Source organism: Abramis brama (genome assembly GCF_963993115.1).
Source record: "Abramis brama genome assembly, chromosome: 13".
NCBI lineage: Eukaryota > Metazoa > Chordata > Actinopteri > Cypriniformes > Leuciscidae > Abramis > Abramis brama.
Window position 1 is genome coordinate 4576106 of NC_139975.1, and position 21866 is coordinate 4597971.

Below are 21866 nucleotides of genomic sequence, written 5' to 3' on the forward strand. Positions count from 1 at the left end.
CTGACTCAGAGAAACTGAATTGCTAGAATCTCATTTAGTAATTATGGTAATTTCACTGAGACATGAATCTAGCAATAGGGCCGTTCATATACATTTGAAAATGGCGCAAGAGAACCGAACGTGTGCGTCTCGATACATTTTTAAAAATGTAACAACTTTTAATTTGACACAGCTTTAAAAATGCATGTTTATGTACATAGACCAACTAAAAAATGGTGCAGATGTAATACAAGAACGTGTTCAGTGTGAATGGCCCCTTTAGTCGCACTTTCTCTCCTGCTTTTCACATTTCACAGTAATCACATCGTAACATCGGAATAGGCTCTATGCACGATCGCTTCCGGGTTTTGTCTCAGCCCGCCCATTTACATCCGGTGCTGCATCGGAAGCTGTTATTGGATTCGGTGGAGATAATGGCAAATTACACTCGCTGTTTACAAGAACTTCCAGCGGTTAACGTGAATGATGTTAACAATATTGTGAGGCAGTTAGCTGACACACCTAAGAGCAAGAAAGAGAAGGGCTTTAAATTATATATTTCGAGCTACATCGACAACTTTGAGGATGAGTATTCTCTCATATCATGCGAAATCCGACTAGCGAATCGGTTTCTAAAATCGTTGTCTCCGTTTCTGAGAAAATTAATTTTATGAAAGTTTTGCCGCTAGTACACTTCGCTATAGAACGCGCTATGCAGAAGTAAAGACGCTGGCTGAGATTCTACCGGAAATACGTCAGCAGTAGGGGTGTGAACCATAGACTGTAAAAAAATATGGACGTAGTGTCCGTGACGTCACCCGTAGGTTTCTGAAGACCGTTTTTGAAGCCTAAAGTGGGCGTGGCCGACCGTCGCCATCTTGGTAGCGCATCACTCCCGAATTTATTTATTTTTACAGTCAGACAATGAGCTGAGGTAACGTGACGGCTAACAGACAGCAGACAAACGGCTAATGATGACTAATGACCACAGCAGCGGGAATCCACCTGTCACTCAAAAGTGGACACACCCTTAATTATGCAGAAATTTAAGGCTTAATATAATTTAAACGGATGAGTTATAAAAAAATTCACCCCCCCCCACAGTTGTCATGAAGGGCAAAATTAGCTGTATAGACCAAAGCCACTTTTGCTCCAGGCTGTAAACATGTTTTTTTCTGCTGTAAAGTTGGGCATTTCAACATGGGGGAGATGCAGATTTGACTCACTTTTGCAGCCAGCCTCAATTTTCTCGCACTTGTGTCTCACCTCCCTCTGCCATTGTATGCTACTGCGACAAAGCACGTACGCGACAAATGACGTCAGAAAAGCTGACATAAGCACATTATAATCGAATATGGTCTATTAGTAAACCGATACCGAATCGTCCTCGTATGCATCGCGATACATCATAGAAACGATTAATTTCGACACCCCTAGTCAGCAGCGTTCGTGCATAGAGCGTATTTTAGAACTTTTGGAATTCTGAACTTCAGCATTTGAAACATTCAAACTCTGTTCCGAAACCCGCTGTCGCCATGGCAGCACTCTAACTGAAAACGAGCCTCATACGTGACTGATTGGTTCCAATAGAGCATTTCATTAAGCAGGTGTCAGTCGGATGCTTTCTCTTGTCGAGATGCACATATCCTTGATGGAAAAGGCAATCGCAGAAAGCATCTCATAAGACGGCCTTGGTGTCTGGAGCTCAACCGCCGGTTATTTAAAATGCTGTGTAGGTAGGCAGATGACTAGGTTTGGGAACAGAGCTTTAGACATTCATTAGTCGGGACGAAAGCCATCTGCACACAAAGGTCAGAGAACGGTGACGAGGAGATGAGACGGAGAATCTCCATCAGTCCATCAGGGTAAAGAGGGATATCGACTGCGTTCCGGCTCTGTCAGACACTATGAAGGGGATTTATTGACTGGTTAGACGCGAGGTCTTGCGGGTCTCCTTGGGTTTTAAATTGTCCTCAAGTTTTCAGGATGTCAGATGAGCTTTTGGTTCAGTGAAGTTCCTCACTCTGTAACAATTATATCAAAGAATAATCCGTTCAATAAGAGCAATGTATTTAACATCCTTTTCCCCACGTCATAAAGTTGTTTTTGGAAGCTGGACTGGATTATGAAACTCGTACGTCCACAAGCGTTTGGTTTGCGGCATCATAACCATCATGTGATGGTTTTCTACAGCCACCAGAAACACTTCTTTCGCAGTTTCTTGACGCGGCTCTTGGGTCGCGGTCGTATGTTGGCAGGTTTTGGGATCGGGGCGGGAACATCGTACTCCTTTTCATCCAGTTCTTCCAGGATGTTCTGAAATCGGCCCTCCTGCACACGGAAGTCGTGCTCCACACTAAAAAGACATGAAATAGATATGATTAAATGGAATATAAAAATAAAAATGAATTCTGCAATGAGAGATGCGACCATTACATTCAACTTTATCTTTATTGATTGCTGGAATTTTAAATGGGATATTCAACAAAGAAAAAATAGGAAAATTTATACAGCAAAATTTCAAAATCAAAATTGTTTTCACTTTGGAAAAACATGTGCTAATGAATCATTCACAAAAAGACCAGAAACATTTGTTGTTATCTGTTAAATGAATATAGTTTTGATGTTTTCATTCTTATTGTGAATGATTCATTTGTGCATGTTATTGTAAAGAAAAAAACTAATATTTGTCCCCTTCCAAATGTAATTTGTTTGTAAGCACCGAAACAACTTTTGCTGTGTGGACTGAGAAAAAATAAATTATTTCTCACATTCCAGTCATATCACATCACATTATTTCCAACTCAAAAATCAGAATTACAGACGTTAAATGCACTGAGAATAAAAAGTTGTTAAGATTATAACAATTTCTGTTTGTTGCAAATACATAGGATACATTAAAAGTGCAGGGAAAAAAAAGATTTACATTTTGATGTAATTTGATGATGCATTTTGTTTTTTTGGGAATGAAGAGTGTGATTGATGAAAACACTTTTCATCATTGGTTACGGCGGATCGTTTGTCATGACACAGAAATGAACATTAAGACAATATGACATGTCAAGATAACAAACAAAACTGAAGACAGAGAAACATTCTTCAATCTCTCTCTCTCTCTTTCTGTGTTTCTCGCTCACTTTCCTTCTTCTCAGTCCGTCATTCATCTCACTTTCTTACAAGTTTCACAGCGCAGCAGCCGGGTTCAGGATGTAAAAATCATATTCTTTTTTTTTTTTTTTTCATAGAGAGATTGATTTTTAATGATAATGTATAAACCTTTCAAGAAACACTGTGAGCTCTGAAGTGAAGTCATTGCAGCTTTGCATGTTTAATAGGCAAATCCAGATCCACCAATCAAAGAAGTCGCTGTTACAGTGAAAATGTAGGTATAAATGTATATATAGAAATACTTATACACAGTAAGATCTTCTGCTCACCAAAAATTTATTTTGATACATTTATTTGACCAAAAATACAGTAAAAAACAGTAATATTGTTAAATATTATTACAATTTGTTGCTGTTTTCTATGAATATATAATAAAGTGTAATTTTAAATTAATTGTGCATCTTTGAGGTGGTTGTTTCGGGTCAAGGATTAAAACTCTTTACAATGTTTTTTTTATTTTTTTTATTCCAAAGTAGAAATGAATGAAACACATACTTTTGTAGCCAAAGCTGCTGACACAAACTATTATCACAACAGTGTCAAACACACTGCGGCCATTTTATCTGACTGCAATCTAACTTTACGAGGAGGGTGTGTGTGTGTGTGTGTGTGTGTGAGAGAGGGGTTATGGCCTCTATTTACAGTATAGCCACAGTCCTGCCTGCAATTTCCCGGCAACTAAGTGAGTTGAGAGAAAGCGAGAAAAGAAGGGACGTGATGAGCAAAAAACGATAGGTAAAAAGATGAGAGAATAATACAGACTGACAGAGAATGTGTTGAAGGTTAACAAAGCCCATAATGAGGGACAGAGATAAATGAAGCATGCTGAACAACAGCTATAGCCTGTAAAGCCTATAGAGAACACTGTATGGGAAATACATCCATCCCACAGCGATTGTGCTATTGCATTTCCTTTATAAATCATTGCATTATTTGCACACTGAATTGCAATTGTCCTCCTTTCTTACAATTTTTTTTTTTTTTTGCAAACTGAATTGTGATGTTTTGCCTTTATTGCATCTTTTTAACCACCTCTAGCTGTATTTTATACTGCAGAGACTGCATGCGATGTTTATTGATGCTCAGCTGATAATAAATAGGACCTAGTATGCTTTTTAACTGTTCATCTTTCTTTAGTGTGTAATGTTGCTGTAAAGTTACAAAGTTCTTCTCTATATCAGCATCAGTGTTTCTGAACTCCTGAAACGCCTCCATTGTAGTCTTGAGTTTCTTCCGGGAACGAACACGTCACAATATTCCTCATTTAAATAATTAATGTGCAGAATAAAGGGGCGGGGCCTGGTCGAGTTAGTTAGTAGTGTGTTGAACTGGCCGTTATGGAAAGAGGCGGGACATTTCCCAAACACACTTGAAGCGCTCGACCAATCACAACACACTAGTCCAGCCGACCAATCAGAGCACAGTGTGCTTTTCAGAAGGAGGGGCTTCATAGAGACAGGAACTAAACGGAGCGTTACAGACACACTGGGAAGAGACGAGCTGCAACAGTGGAGAATATGAGGAAAATAATGTGTTTTTTAACATTCAAGCATGAAAACCTGTTCTAGTAGAGCTCAAAAACAACATCAAGACTTTGTAAAAGGGCACAATAGCGGCGAAACATTTGTTATGCAACATTTCACACGCAGAACTAAAGCCTAAATCTCAAAGTTTCCTTTTGCCATCGTGCAGGCGCTTCTGTTTTCTTCAGGAAATGCAAATCTAGTTATTTCTGTATTGCATTTGAAACCCGACAGTTTTTGCCGGCTGTAAATCTGTTTTTCAATGTTGCTGTCATTTCAGAGGGCGTCATTTGTCAGTGGAAATTGCTAGGTGATGTCTCTGATTTGCATATCCAGATGACACATTTACATGTATATGATTGTTGCACCATGCAAATTCATCTTCGCTGAGGTTTTTTTTTCAGTGCAATTGATCATGCTTTTTTGTCATCAGTACTGTTTGCATTACTATTGTTATTGCTCAGACTTTGTGTTTGTGGTTTAAAGAGACCTTTAGCCCTAAATTATAAACTTTGTCACATAACGTTTGTGCTGAAGACATGAATGTTTCATAGAGAGGATCACAGAGACGGTTTTAACTCGGGCTAGTAGCTGAGCAACCACCTGAGGTTTGCATGGGCTGAGGAAATGTTTGACTTCAGAGGAGTGCACATTTCTGTATTTGAAGGAGCACTTTAACCAAACCTATCTCAACTTTCCTGCGTCCCTAGAGAACGAAGGCACAAAGACAGAGAGAAAAGGGAAGACAGTGAGAGATAAAGAATTATGAAAGCAGAATTTGTGATGAACGGATCTTTTGAGGGAAGAGAGTTCACCCAGTCAGAAAGCTCAAAGCTGGAGTCTGCACTTTCAGATGGGGAAAAAAATCTTAATCATCAATATTATCTTCCAGAAATCATGAGTCAAAGGATATCTAGCGCTATAAATCACACAGCTTGCATGAGTGCAAACCCTCAGAGGATTTTTTTTTTCTTTTTCTTTTTTTTTTGGTCAGATGTTGCTTGGTCTGAATTCTTAAAGACACCTTAAAATCCAGTGTTTTTTTTTTTTTTTTTTGGTCAATTTCTGTTAGCTTTGAGCTCATCTATATGCTAGTGTACTCCTAAAAAGTTGACAAAAGTTCACTTTTAGCAGATATACACATTCAAAATATACAGTCTTTCTCTTCTGGGAAAATAAGCACTGATGGATGAAGACTTGAAGAAGCAAAACAAACTCATGCATAATCGAATGAATGAACAAATAAATGCACAAATTAAAGAATGGACAAAGTAATGAGTGAATGCATGAACAAATGAATACATTCAGGAATGAATGCATGTGTTAACAACAAGTGAATGAATGCATGAACAAATGAAATAATTATTCAATGAATGAATGAATTAAAGAACTTTTATCAAGTTTACTGTGCTAAGTCTATACAGTTGCTACCTATGTAGGGCGCTCCATATCAGTCACTTTAGTTAGGGATGCTATGTAGACAAAGCAGCTCAATAGTGTGTGTGTGTGTGTGTGTGTGTGTGTGTGTTCTTGGCTTTTCTCATGCTGTATTGTCATGAGATTACACTTCAATAGGAAATCCATCTCTCTTAATTGATTCCCGAGGCTTTACCGCGGTATGAGTGCTGGAAACATGCATTAGTGTGCGATTAGTTCTTCATAGTGCGGGAATAATGATCCTGTTTATCCCAACAGAAAAAAAGAGGACGGGAGATAAAAGAGCAGAGGGAATTTCATACATGGCCAGTACGTGTGTGTGTGTGTGTCTGTGTGATTGTGACACAGGAGGAATATCTCCATGTTCAAAGTTTTTTCTGGCTTTATGATACGTGTGTGTGTGTGTGTTTCCTTCCCTCAGGGCTTCATTACACACCTACAGAAATTACACACACATCTATTTAACTATTTAAAGATTTGTAGATTTGAAGAAAGTGCACCCCTAACTATGATAAATAGTAACAATAATGCTTGATTTAGCAAGCTGCACTAATTAGGACTAATACGCTCTGTTTGTTCTTCATGGAGGAGATGCTCGTGTGTTTCTGGTGGCCGTCGGATGTTTTGATCTGCTGTAGGATATTGATGCAACTCTTAAATCATTCTCATGGTCTCCTGGTGCATTTCTGTCTGTTCCTGCCCCCAAGATGACACATAACTCAGATGCGGCTCTGTGCACGATTTATAATATTTTAAATGGGTCATAGGATTTTTTTTTTTTTTTTCTCTAAAGAGTTTTAACTCTGTAAAACCTACTGTATCATATTTAATAAGCAGATTTCTAAGGCATCAACATTTTGGTAACACTTTATTTTACAGTGTCCTTGTTACATATGTTACATGTACTTACCATAGTAATAACAGTAAATTATGCATAATTACATGCAACTAACCCTCAACCAAACCCTAATCCTACCCTAACCTTATAGTAAGTACATGTAGTTAATTAATATTACTCAATACTTAAATATATAATTACACTGTTACAATGACACCTTAAAATAAAGTGTAACCAACATTTTTAACTTCTACTACAAATCCTTCTGTTGTCTGCTTGATAGTTTATACTTTTTTAGCAAGTAAAAGGCCTTTTAGTATAATTGTACAAAAGCCCTCCTTCAGCTCGTCTTTTTTCCTGTGAAATTAAAATTTTTATAAAGTAAATGAATAACTTCAATGAATATTTATACTGGACTGAACTTTTGTTAACTTGATAATCATACTTTTTTTTAATTTTTTTATCATGTTAAAATGGGAGTTTCAAATTTCAGGTTCATCTCTCAGTCATCATTGTAATGCATTGCATTATGTTTTAAAACTACATCGCTTTGATCATAAAACTAAGCGTTTAAATATCATCTTACTCATCTTAAGACATATTATTGAGAAATATAGAGCGAAGACTGATAATCATATGCATTTTATGTAAGTATCTGCTATATAGTTAAAAAGATCGCATTGATTTACATATCAAACATCATAATTTTATCATCATCAGCTTCTGCACCAAATTGTATAATTTTATTCACGTTGGGCCTCTGAATAAAATTTAGTTTTATTTTTTTTCACTACTCCAGTTCATATTGTCTTATAACATACTCTATGAATCAGAAAAGCCCATACATATAAAAAAAAAAAAAACAGACATATGAAATATGATCAACTAAAAAAAAACATATGCAAACTTTTAAGATTTAAAATTTTAGGGTTCAATAAACGGTTCCATTTCAAAAAGTTAGATTTTTCTGCCTTTTCTGATTTACAGTGTTAATAAAGTTGACATTCACATCAGAAACCTCCCTCTGATGGATCAAATTCTAGACACATTGTTTAATTGTTGATCTGAGTATTTGTTGACTCAGACGGATGTTTTAGATGTTGCCTTGCATCTCTTTAGCGCTGCATTTTTTAACATGACTTTGCAAGTTAAAAATAGACCCCTGCGTTCTGCTCTATTCAGGTATGATAGTGTTGAGCTCTGTTGCTGAAAGTCTGAAAAGTAATGTGTTGACGTGAGTTTTTGCCAGCTTCTAACCAACTTAATAGCAAAAATTAAATCACAAAATTAAAAATGAGTTGATGCTTTGATGTTGAAAAAAGTCATGCAATGAATGTGCTTTCATGTTTGAACATTGCGTCACTTCGCATTGTTAATGTGAAGAGTAGCCAATCACAACAGAGGTCATTTAAATATTGTACAGTAGCAAAATCAGCCTGTTTAATTGTAAATGACAGACAGGGAGGAAATATCATAAAAGGCTAAATTACGACATGATAGACATACGTGGGCTGTTAACGGTCGTGTTTACCTGTATATAATGCAGGCTGTTTTCTGGCAGGTTGAGCAGTTGTTGATGTCCTGACCAGTTCTGTATGAACAACGCCTGAAAAAACAAGAAAGTCTGAAGACCTGCACATACATACACACAGACGCTTTGAGCATGTGATGCACACTCACAGAACATTGAATTAGAGGTCTTTTCCATCCTGCTTATATATATATATATATATATATATATGCTGGAATTTTTCTGCAACTCAGAAATTTAGTCCTGCATCACAAGAAATAAAACCAAGGCTAGCTGGAATCCCACAGGAATATAGACCTCTATTGAATGTCCTTGAATATGTAATGAATATGGACACTTTAAAGCATATAACACAGTCACTTTTCCTGATCGATTCTGACACATCTGAGCTTTTAATCAGAGCAGAGTTCTGACGGAACTGTGTGTGTGTGTGTGTGTGTGTGTGTGTGTGTGGATGGATGGAGGATAAAAAAGGGAGAGAAACTTTTAAGAGATTAAGAGAGTGTAAATGGTGAAGATGTGACAGAAAATAAGACATCAGATATGTGTAAGAGAGAGAGTTTGTGAACGGGAGGGGGACAATGTTCCATTGATGATCGAGATTCCCGAGGGGTTGCCTCAGGATACATCAGTCACCAGGGGAGTTATGGGATGATGGAAGTGCAGAATCACAAATCAAACACGCTTGCATGAACTCCAGAGCCTTAATCTCTCGCTCTCACTCACCCTTCACTCATTGCCTTGTTTCTCTCCAGATCCTGGATGACATTGAGAAGAACTTTGATCTTTTCCTGATTATACAGCAGGTTTTCCTCTACATTATGAAGGAGTCCGTGTAGAACACCGGGTGCACCGTTGCATTGTGGGATCTCATCTTTTGGAGGTGGTTTGGTGTCCTTAGAGTCTGTTTCTGTCTCAGGTTTAGGTTCTGAGGGAGGGGGCGGGATTTGCGGTTTAGGTTCCGCCCTTGAGCCAATCAGAAGCTCTGGAGGTGCCGGTTTAGATTTGACCTGCAACTGTGAGCCTTTCTTGGGTGGAAGAGTGGGCGTGGCTTTTGACTCACAGCCAATCGGTTTAGACGTGGCGGATACGGGTGTGTGCGTTTGCGTGGTCGCACACTTGTCCTTAGTCTTTTGCGATGTGTGTTGTGTGGTTGATTCGGTTTTAGTTGTTTGCGAAACTCCTGTTTGTGTGTGTTGTGTTTTGTGCGTCATCGAGTCGTTTTTAGGTTTCTCAGACTGCGTCAACGCCTCTGTTTTTGCGAGCGCGTCTTTTTTGTTGTGTTGCGAGGGGGTGGAGCACGTTGTCTCGTTCTGCGTGTCCGTTGTGTGATTGGGAATTTGTGCGTATGTTGGTTGTGCCACCGTGGAGTTTTGTTTCTGCAGCCGAGGTGAACAGCATTTCCTCGGCGGCGTCGGAAGCGTCATGCTCGCTTGAACCTGACTAGCGGCTCGTTTGCGACAAGCGGCCGCCATGCAGGGCGGGGCTTGAGACTGTCTCCGCCCACAACTCATGCACAGTTTGGGCGATGATGTCATCATCCGGCACGGTCGAGGGGGCGTGGCGTACGAGCCGACGTTTCCGCAGTGCAATGATGGCCTGGACGATTCCCCTCTCAGTGATTGACCCCGCCTACAATCACGCGTCATTGTTTGACTCTGCCGTCTCGCTTCTTCTGACTCCGCCCCCTCGCTACAAACTCCGCCCACCACCTCGGGTGCAACGACACTGCCGTTAACATACCGAGGGGTTCGTTTTAAACTCCCTCTCAGCCCTGATTGGTTTGGATTGACTTTGATTTGACAGTACACCTCGCTCTCCTGGGACGTCCGGTCCGGTCCGTTCCTGGAAGCCGCTTTGACGACATGCCTGCCGTTGACCTCACAACGCCTCATCCGGTCCAGCGACATGGTTTCTGCAGTCGGTCCATTGACCGTTTGCGTCCTTCTCTTTAATGACGGAAGCGAACGGAGGCCCGGCGAGGTCTGGACGCCAACACTGCACAGAGGACCCCATTTCTGAGACAGCATGGCCCGCCCACCAGCGAGAGGCACTTCCAGCGCCGGCACCGCATTGGACGCATCAGCCGCCCGTCGGCCCATGACCTCTGCTGATTGGCTCAGCCCCCTGAGGAGGAGCCGAAGGGGGTGTGGCCTTCGTTTCTAAGCATACCATCTAAAACAAAGGTTATTATTCCACTGCGTGTTTTTAGGAAATGGTATTCCACGGTGTTCGCATCGGTCAGGAATCCGTTTTCAGATCAGATCCTGCTCACCAATCTTCCTGCGAATCCAGTGTCTGCTTTTGTCTCGTTTACCTGTTTAAAGAAAAAGAATAAGTGTGTAAAAGACATCAGAATGAATGTGCATGTGCTGTAGATTCTCAAGTAGACACTTTGGAGCTGCACTAACAAAAATAAGCTGTTTAATGATAGCATTTTTTATTCTGAGTAGTCTTTATCTCGCAAAAACAATGAGCATCTCAGTTAGGTTGGTGATGTTAAAGGTGCACTCAGCAGTTTTACTCTCATTAAAAAGTTTGAATGAGACATACTGTAGCTTGGCAAAAGGATTTCAAGAAATCGAGGAAACTACAGCACTGTTCACTTCATCTCAGACTCTTTTGCTCACAAAATAAATAAATCATGGCTAACTGTGAATAATTTATTTTTTCAATTGCATTGGTAACTGGAAAATCGAGATTGTGTGTGGAGCTGCTCCCATGTAGTTTCAGTGTCATATCGGCCAGTGCAACATAAGCTAAATATTACTGAGTGCATCTTTTAACGGTATTGAAACAGCAAATGCAATGTGTATATTTGAGTTTAAAACAACTATTTTGTAATGAAAAGTAACACAAAAGGAATCCGCTAATTGATTTTGGAAATCAGTTCACTAAAATGAATTGAGCTTTGCAATGAAACCTGCAAAATTAAAAATCAAGAAAGAAAGAAACAAATGCAAATGATCAATAAATGATCCATATACAGTAATGATTTATACGGTTCATGTATTTATGCATTTCAAATCAAATCAAATCAAGTATGTTTGTATAGCGCTTTTCACAATACAGATTGTATCAAAGCAGCTTCACAATATTAAATTAAAATAAAATAATACAACAAGGTTTGTTTCTAGTGGAATTTATTGATTGATAAAATAAAATTAAATATCCCCAAAATATCCCCAACTGAAAAAACTCCATCAAGTGACCTAATGGTGTCCTAAAACTCCATCAGGTGACCTAATGGAGAAAAAAAAACAACCTTGGGAGAACCCAGGCTCAGTCAGGGCCAGTTCTCCTCTGGCATTTATGAACTAGAGGCCAGATTGTAGTTTGAACTGTAAGATTAAAAATATTATATGAATGCCTGGCCGAAAAGATGCGTCTTTAATCTAGTTTTAAACTGGGAGAGCGAGTCCGAGCAACGAACAGTATCAGGAAGACTATTCCAGAGTTTCGGAGCCAAATGTGAAAATGCTCTCCCTCCTTTGGTTGATCTGGATATCCTAGGTATGACCAAAAGCCTCGAATTTCATAAAGTTATAGATTTATTTTATTTAGTAATGTATTAAAAAAGTAATGATTTGCATTTATTTATTTCTGTATTTATTTATTTATTTATTTATATATATTTATGAAAATGTATATTTATGTTGTCCTCCCATAATGATTGCCTGAGTTCACCTGACTCTAGAGCACAACATGTTATGATACCTGATGGAAGGAGTAGCTTGTTACTTGAATATCTGATCTTTTTTGTAAACCGCTAAACTTCTGAAAAGTTAGTAGCGCCACAACTTTTAGTTAGTTACTCCCCAACACTGTGTGTGTGTGTGTGTGTGTGTGTGTGTGTGTGTGTAATCGAGAATGCTAGTCGAGAGACACTCTTAAAGTTCACGTCCGTCTTATGCTCAGAGGCTCCAATAACCCCAACACGACTATTACGAATATTAATGAGGGTTTACAAAATCCCCCATATGTCACATCCAGCTGATTAAAGTCTCTCTCTCTCTCTCTCTCTCTCTCTCTGCTTCTCTCTCTCTCTCTCTCTGCTTCTCTTCCTGAAGGGCCTATTATTATCACTTTATTCCTCTGTAATCTCCTCCTCCTCTTAAGTGTGTTCCTGCTTCCGTGAACATTAAGATGGGAGTGTGTTCGTCCTCCTCTCTTCTGCTCTTTGATAAGCTCTCTGTCTTGTAGTTCATATCTTGTTTTCTGTTAAGCTTCTTTTCTTTTATGAGACCGACTCAAAGCTGCCTCTGACCCAAACACTGTGTGTGTGTGTGTGTGTGTGTGTGTGTGTGTAAGAGAGAGAGAGAGAGAGAGAGAGAGAGAGAGAGTGTTTGTGTTAGTGCGTGTGATGTGTGTGTGTTAGAGAAAGTGTGTGTGTTAGTGTGTGTGTGTGTGTGCGTGTTAGTGTGTGTGTGTGTGGTAGTGTGTGGGCGCATGCACGCGCACGCGTGTGTGTGTTAGTGTGTGCGTTTGAGTGTGTAATGTGTGTGTGTGTGTGTGCCGGGGGGCGTTAGTGTGTGTGTGTGCGTGCATGCGTGTGTTAGTATGTGTGTGTGTGTGTTTGTGTGTGTGTGTGTATTTGTTTGTGTGCGTGTTAGTGTGTGTGTGTTAGTGTGTGATTTTGTTGCTTGAAAATGCTAATGACCCCCATTAGCCTCTAACAGATTTACATTATCATACAACACTACTCACTTATTTCATGCACACACACACACACACACACACACACACACACACACACACACAACGGGCCTAATGAGGAACAAGTTGTCTGTGTGTGTGTGTGTGTGTGTGTTCAATTAGGAGAGTCTGGAATACTTGACTGAATGTTTGCAGTTCTTATGAACGGCCAGCACTTCACACGTTCATTAGGATTACTTTAATTTCAACAAACTGGAAAAGACATCCGAAGCCAAATCTCCTCCTCTCGTCTTTCATGTGTGTGTCTCTGAATCCTCCGGAGAGGGAGTGTGTGTTTCAGGACGGCTGTGTGCTCTGTGGTGTGTTTAGAAGAATTTAGATTCATTGATCTGGTGGATTTGACACATTTCGACCTTGAAATGGATCAGCTTACAGTGCTGTGGTAATACAATGATGTGCTTTTGCATTCATTAACAACAACAAACAAAGAGTTCCATATACCATATGTTATACCATGATATTACCATGTTTTTTTTGTACATTTAAATAATATAATAATTCTGTGTCATTGTACACTCTAAAAATATTATGTGGGTTTGTAAATATCACAATAATAAATAACTATGCTACCTTAGTTATTTTTGTTTAAAATATACATCATTCTTTAAGTTTTTTTAAAAAAAGTAATTAGTATTAGACTAATAAATCATTTTTTTTTTTATTCTTAAAGTTTGTTACATTTTAATCAATTGAGAAATTATTCTAATCAGTCTCAAGAACTACAATTGTTACTTATTGCATATCAGTATTATTCATCTTTAACAACAACTTTAGAAATTTAGTAAGTTGGACACAAAATAACAGTCAATAATAATAACAAGGAAATCTGATTTTCTTTGATATGAACTGAAAGTGTTAAATGCATAAATGTTGAAATATTTTTATTTTGTGTGGTTTTACACTAAATGAATATAGGAGGATCTGTTAATGTTTAGTGATAAATATTGCAGTGTTTATTATAAATGATTTATCCGTGCATATCATTATTGTTTTAAGTTCATGCCCCTGGTAATCTTGAATCAGAATAACTTCCTCTTGCAGCTTCTCTTCTCTTCTCTGATGATGTGGGCGGGGCAACCTGTCACTCACATGAGATCAGCCAATAGCAAACCACAACCATCCAATCAATTCCCCACAGACAAAATCAAGCCCCGCCCACATTTGTCCTTGTTCCAGAAGCGTTTCACTCAGATATACGTCACAATAGGGAAGAAAAGACTATCACAACTTCAGTTTCATGCCGACTTTAAGTTTAACTCAACGTTTTCAAGTGTAAAAATGTTTCATCAAAAAAAATGAATTACCCCATAGTGTAAGTTTATAGAGTGTATATTATCTGATACATTACTATGGTTTTGCAACAGTGCTTTTCTGTAAGGGCACCTTGTCTTTACACACACACACACACACACACACACACACACACACACACACACACACACACACACACACACACACACACACACACACACATTCTCTCTCTCTCTCTCTCAGTATTGTATTCTTGAGCTCTCTTGTTGATCTTCGCTACGGTTCACCAGCATACACTTAGATGTTCCAATTTCATCCCTCCATTCTCCAACACACACACACACACACACACACACACACACACACACACACACACACTAAGAGTCTCTGTTGATCTCTTCATCAGCTCCGATCGAGCCCTGTACTCCTCCTCTCTTTCTTCTCTTTCACACTCCGTTACTCCTGACTTTGATTTTGTCTTTCTGAGCCTCTCTTGTGTCATCATTCACATACACACACACACACACACACACACACACACACACACACACACACACACACACACACACACACACACACACACACACACCTTATCTAATAGACTCTGGTATCTCTGTGTGCGGTGATCAATATTCAGGAGCCACAGACGCAGCGTCCCGTCACCACACCGTCCTGATAACACACACACTGACCAAAAAACATATTTTGCATTATGAATTTTGCATTAGGAAGTTGAATTGGAATGACAGTAAAAGGAATTTACTGAATTGTAATTCATGCATTATGATGATGCATTATGGGAAAAGGAGTGCTTTTCATCCATCCATCGTTTGTTCTATCGTTCTCTCTACTATATTATCTAAATCATCAAATTTCAAGGCTTTTTAAACCTTTTTCAAAACTTTCAAACAAGCATTTTCAAGTTAAAATGAAAATGCATTCACTTAAACCAAGAAAGTTAAAATTTGCATTTACTGTAACATCAATGCAAATGTCAAGTGAATAATATGATATAGTCATGAAGGTGTTGAGCTCTAGCTATATGCATGATGTTCTTTTACATTGCGTCACTGAACTGTCAGCTTGTTTGATAATTCCTTTTTATTTACTCAACAAAGAGGAATTTGTATTAGTAATTGGCTTGCAGGTGTTCATTTCAGACCGCAGAAGCCCGGCAGACAGTCTGTTCATTATCTGGAGCCTTTAACTGCTTTCAGTGGGATCTAATGAGATTTGAAGGAATCTGCCTCTTTTTCCAATACTCTAATAACAACAATTACATCAAATCTGCTCTTTTTATCTTCTTTTTATGATGATTTCATTGGTTTGGCTGGAGGTTCAGGCTTTAGAGTGGTATGATGTAATTCGAGCTTCAGTTGTAAGGAGCATAAAACTGAACAAAGCTCTGGGAGATTTTATGAGGAGAGATACACGCGAGTGTGTTTAGGGATATACAATATTAACCAGTCGAAGTGTACAGCACCTCTGAGACGCACTGAGAGAGGAAGACGCCGGGAGTGACATTACACACATAACTCTCTCTCACACACACACACACACACACACACACACACACACACACACTGAAACCTAATGGAAGAACATTGGAAAATGTTACTATATACACACAGCTGCATATATATATATATATATATATATATATATTGTGTGTGTGTGTGTGTGTGTGTGAGAGAAATGGCTCTCACTGTGATATTGGCAATACCACAGTATTCTTCACAGGACCTTGTAGTATTGTATTGTTGTAGCTCCCTTTTATATATTTAAAAGATCCACAGTATTATAATAATAATTTTAGCATGTTGCAATTTGGTTTCTAGTGTGTTCTGGGTGGTTGGCAGGGATTTGCTAAGGCATCATTAGAGGGTTACTTGGTTGTTCTGGGTTGCCAGGGTGTTCTGGGTGGTTGCTAGGGAGTTGCTAGGATATTATAATTTCTAAGTTTTTCTAGGTGGTTTTCAGGGAGTTGCTAGGGTGTTCTGGGTGGTTACCAGGGAGTTGATTAAGTCATTGTTAGAGGGTTGCTTGTTCTGGGTGGTGGCCAGGGCGTAACTAGGGTGTTCTGGGTGGTTACCAGGGAGTTGATAAGTCATTGTTAGAGGGTTGCTTGTTCTGGGTGGTGGCCAGGGCGTTACTAGGGTGTTCTGGGCGTTACTAGGGTGTTCTGGGTGGTTACCAGGGAGTTGATAAGTCATTGTTAGAGGGTTGCTTGTTCTGGCTGGTGGCCAGGGCGTAACTAGGGTGTTCTGGGTGGTTACCAGGGAGTTGATAAGTCATTGTTAGAGGGTTGCTAGGTTTTTCTGGGTGGTTGTTAGTTGTTGTCACTTGTCAACCCTTCTTGGTTGTTTCCAGGGAGTTACTAGAACATTGTTAAAGTGTTGCAAGGTTGTTCTGATTAGTTGCCAGGGTGTTGCTAGGGGATTTCTAGGTTGTTTTGTGTGGTTACCAGGGTGTTCAAGGTGGTTGGAGCACAAACGCTGGTGGGCGACACACACGCTAAACTTTAATACTGAGTTCTAGAGGTTTGTTTTAATGGTAATGGCTATACTTGACTTATCAAACCGTAGTAAACCAACAAAAACACACAAAGATGCGCTCCAGTGCTCTCTGGCGAACGTGTGTTTATTTTTCACTCGTCGTGTGATGGAGCGAGTGTGTTTACCAATCAGACGCGTGTGTGTTTGCGTCTGTGAGAGTATCTGGGTAGCTTAAAAGATTTATCAGCTTAAAAAGAAAACAGCTTTTTTTTTTTAAAGGGGAGAGAGTGTGCATTTGCCTTCCGAAGGACACAAGCGTCCCAAGAGAAGAGCTGATGTTTGTGTCTTCACCTCTTTTGGAGGATGACGCAGGTTTTCTCAAGCACACGTTCATTCACTGATTCATTTCATTCTCTTCTCTGTCTAAATCACTCAAAAAACATGTCCAGGCCACATTACTTCAGTGCAGATTCTTATCAGATTTTTTTTTATTGCTACAATAAAATATTAAACTATGTCTGTGCAGTTCAGAAGTTTGGGGTCTGTCAAATGTTTTTATGTGTTTGTATGAAGTCTCTTCTGCTCACCAAGGCTGCATTTATTTGAAAGGTAAAAACAGTAATATTGTGAAATATTATTACAATTTAAAATAGCTGTGAATATATTGTAACTGTGATTAATTCCTGTGATCAAAGCTGAATTTTCAGCATCATTACTCCAGTCTTCAGTGTCACATGATCCTTCAGAAATCATTCTAATATGATGATTTGATGCTCAAGAAACATTTATGATTATTATTATTATTGTCAATGTTGAAAACAGTTGTGCTCATTAATATTTTAGTGGAAACTGTCTTCATTGATGGTTCAAAAACGGATTCTGTTAAAGTTCAAAAGAACAGCATTTAAATAGAAATATATTACTTTTATAACTATTTTATAAATGTCTTTACTGTCACTTTTGATCAATTGAATGCATCCTTGCTTAATGAAAGTATTATTATTACTATTTTATATCTTAAAGGCCGCAAACTTTTGATTGCATATATCCTATGCATTTATTTATTAATTTATTTATTACACATTTTTCAAGACTTTTAAATATTTAACAATCTGAATTGGATTGGGATTGCTGTGCATTACAGTAATAATAAGAGTTTGAGGGAAATATATTTTAACTTGGTATTTAATTGTCATAAAAATGTCAAACTCTTAATGGCCTTTAAAATAGGCTTCATTTTCTTCATGTCAGACATTTCTTATTCCTTCCTTCTCATTCTGGGGTGAAATATGAGCTGGACATCTTCTTGACAGCTGTCTGGAGATTCACCTCGTTCAGAGGGTCAGCGCCGTCTCTCTTAAACACCTGTCTGTCTCCTGTCTTTCTGCTCGTTTGTCTCCTCTTCTCTTTCTTTCAGTCACCGTCTGTTTGTTTCCTTGTCTTTCGTCCTTCTCTCTCTCTCTCTCTCTGGTGTTTATCTCTTGCTGAGTGTCTGTCTTTCTTTCTTTCTTTCTTTCTTTCTTTCTTTCTTTCTTTCTTTCTTTCTTTCTTTCTCTTTTACATGTGTTTAAGTGTGTGTGTGTACTTGTACAACTATCTTTGTGAGGAGCAGTTTGAGTTTTAGACCATTGGAGTGAGGACAAAGAGAGTAAAGTGAGGACATGTTGGCCGGTCCTCACTCTCTGAGAGCCTTTAAAGGCCTGTTTGAGGGTCAAGACTTGGTTTTAGGGATAAGGTTATAATGAGGTCAAGGGTCGGTTTAGGGTCAGGGTTCGGGTTAGGCACTTAGTTGTGATGGGTAAGGTTAGGGTAAGCGCCTAGAGATTGCATTGTGTCAAAGAATGTCCTCATAAAGATAGATGTACAAGAATGTGTGAGTGTGTGTGTGTGTGTGTGTGTTTAGATTTCTTCAGCATGAAATCGATTTGACACAGACTAACTCTGAATCACACACCTGACACACGCTAGTTTGGGAGCTAATCTGTCCCCAAAAGGGAGATCCTCAAACTATTCATAGCTGACGTGAATGTTATTTCAAATTAACGTAATGCAAAATAAACAAGTTAAAGGAGCATTTCACCCTCATTTTTATCATCATTTAATCTTCCTCATGTCGTTCCAAACCCTAATAACATTAGTGCAACGAAGCACTAAAGAGGATATGTAGAAACATATGGGTTTTTTTTTTTGTCCTTACATTGAAAGTCTATGGGGTCCAATGTTGTTTGACTCCCAGCATTCTTCAAAATACCTTCTTTTGTGTTTCACAGACGAAACAATGTCATAAAGGCTTGGAACCACATGCGTGGATAATGAGCGACTCAATGCATTTACAGTCAGACAAAACACCCACTGTAAAAATGATTTTTCAAAGTTCAAGAGATTATTGGAGGATGTTTTACAAGAAAATAATATTCTAGGCTTTCAAAATTCCACGTTTAATTAAATGTCTCCCTGTTTCTTTGTAATTTTTTGACAATTTCTGATTGAAAATTCTTTCTAAGTAAATCCTATCACACACATGCGCACAAAACACAAGCACATGCACGCATACACATTTAAAAGCATTACACACATATTTAAATACACACACACACTTCATCAGAGGTCTCTGTAACAGATGGGTATTAGATACCTGTTGTTGCATAACACACACACACACACACACACACACACACACACACACACACAGATCCCAGTGAAACCATGAGCATGTGTTTACAGTAGAGTCAGTAAACTTGCTCAGTATTATTAATGATGATTAATTACACACACAGACATCATGTGAGATTTGAGCAGACGTACTGCGGTGACGTCGCGTTTAAAATTCTGCAACAATACATTATTTTAATAAACACCATGGTACTGAATGTTTACCATATTGATTTACTATGGTGCATACATGGTAATACCACAGTTATAATCTCAGCATTACCACGGTACAAGTCATAGAAAAACATGACACTTTTTTGGTATGACCACGGTACAGGTTAAAAGTACCAATGCTCTTTTAATACATTTTTGTTGATGAAATGAATGCAAAAGCACTTCCCACAGGTGAATTCAATTAGTAAAAACATTTTATCAAATATTTTAGGTGTTGTAATATTTCATTAGATGATTTACTCTGTTACTGACCTTCATCACAAGAGTGTAGTGTAGGTGAACGGACTGTTCTTCATCTCCTCATCTCTCTCTCGTTCACTCGTTCTGTTTCTCCTATATTCCTGTGTGAGATCACACTCCTCCGTGTTCTTCTTTCTTATATCCGTCTGTATGATTTTCTCTTGTCTGTGTTTATGATCTGTCTCTCTCTCTCACGAGCACATCTGTCTCTCCTTGCATCTACTGGTGAACTGAGCGTCTCGTATCTCCTCCCTCTCTCTCTTGCTCTCTTTCTCTCTCTCACTCTCTCTCTCTCTCTCTCTCTGTGTGTGTGTGTGTATGTGTGTATTAATCCCGCTGTGTGTCCTGGTTTCTCCCCTTCTGCTCGGTCATATAAGTTGCTGATAGGTCCACACACACACACACACACACACACACACACACACACACACACACACACACACACACACACACACACACACACACACACACACACACAAAAAAAAACACAGTGTACAAACGCGTTCAAGGTATAGGGAGAAATATTAGCAGGGAGTGTTTGCAGTGCCGAATGTGTGTGTGTTTTCCATGTCTGTGCCTTAAATAATTAAAAAAATCTTGTCTGAGGTTAAAAAAACATAAATGATTGATTGTTAATAATATGTCATTGCATTAGATAGCAAGTGTTATTTACTGTAAAGAAAGATGCTCAGACAAACGTAACAATCAGAACTTTTGACCAAAAGAAGTTTGTTCTTTAAAAAAAAAAAAAAAAAAAAACACTTGCAAAAATAATGATTGTAACCAAACATGTTTCTAAGACACTGATCTCACCTGTCATTGGTCAGTCCCGCCCCCAACTCACTCCATTGGTTAAACACCGTTGCTCAATCAAACAAGGCAGTGTTTTGATATTTGATGTGCTCAGGTTTCTGTGAGGATGGAGTTAAAGTTCAGGTTAGGAAACTGACAGAAATACAATGGAAGTCTATGGGATGAGCTCACTAATATACCGTCTAAGTAAAACTAAAACCATAAAAAAACTAATTTTCATCACTTGAAATAAAATAAATGTTACATGAAATAAAATTGTATTAATTTATTTAAGGTAGTTCCCATTTTTGTTTAGTTTAACGATGTACCTAAAATAACTTAAACTAAAACTGAAATAAAAATTATTTAAAAAAATAATATATATAGGCATATTAAAACAATGACTAAATGACTAAAACACACAACAAAATTACTAAAACTTTAGCTAAAATTAAAATAAAAACAGAAAATATAAAAATAAAAACATTCAAATTATTAAAAAAAATTATAACACCATCTCAATCATACTGAAATAACACTCGTGTGCTAAATCTGACAAAACCTCCCTTGAGGACGCCATCAATAGAAAATCTGATTTGGATTATGACGTTTTTAAATATATGTTACTGTTGGTCTGTATTCATTGCTTTTAGTCTTACATAAAAACAATAGATGTATGTGACGTCCTCATTTATGGATGAAGGCAGGCCGTGTGGTTTGCTCTCACTAAAGCTCACTTTAATTTGATCTGAAGTGGAGCTGGAATCTCATAACATCAGTTTACAGAGAGAGAGAGAGAGAGAAGTGATGAAAATGAGAAAGGGAAGACTGTGTGTGTGTGTGTGTGTGGGGGGGGGGGGGGGGGGGGGATAAGAGGAGGAAAATGACAGAATGAGAAAGATGTAGATAAGGTTACAGCCTCAGGGAAAGAAGAACTAAAACCAGGACAAGTGACTGAAGAACACATACACACATACTGTACACACACACGTCTACACACACCTACCTAT

The 21866-nt window shown here is 38.5% G+C and overlaps 2 protein-coding genes across 3 annotated transcripts in view; one reads left to right on the forward strand and one right to left on the reverse strand.

Moving 5' to 3' along the window:
• The window catches only part of dock2 (dedicator of cytokinesis 2), a 111033-nt gene that overhangs the window by 55690 nt on the left and 33477 nt on the right, over positions 1-21866 (forward strand). The gene's annotated exons all lie outside the window — the stretch shown is intronic.
• insyn2b (inhibitory synaptic factor family member 2B) lies at positions 135-20410 on the reverse strand. The gene is made up of 4 exons (XM_084133919.1): positions 20077-20410; positions 9203-10793; positions 8477-8551; positions 135-2335 (listed from the first exon to the last, which is right to left on the reverse strand). Exons 2-4 carry the CDS (start codon positions 10576-10578, stop codon positions 2167-2169), a joined length of 1620 nt encoding a protein of 539 aa, XP_083990045.1. The 5' UTR covers positions 10579-10793; positions 20077-20410; the 3' UTR covers positions 135-2166.

What these genes read in the sequence shown, in the direction of transcription:
- insyn2b (XM_084133919.1), bottom strand. Translation starts at nt 10,578, where the DNA reads ATGGGCCGACGGGCGGCTGATGCGTCCAATGCGGTGCCGGCGCTGGAA. An exon ending in AACAAGGCAATGAGTGAAGG is followed by an intron (nt 8,552 to 9,202) that starts GTGAGTGAGAGC and finishes TTGTTTTTTCAG; the next exon opens with GCGTTGTTCATACAGAACTG. An exon ending in ACAGCCTGCATTATATACAG is followed by an intron (nt 2,336 to 8,476) that starts GTAAACACGACC and finishes ATGTCTTTTTAG; the next exon opens with TGTGGAGCACGACTTCCGTG.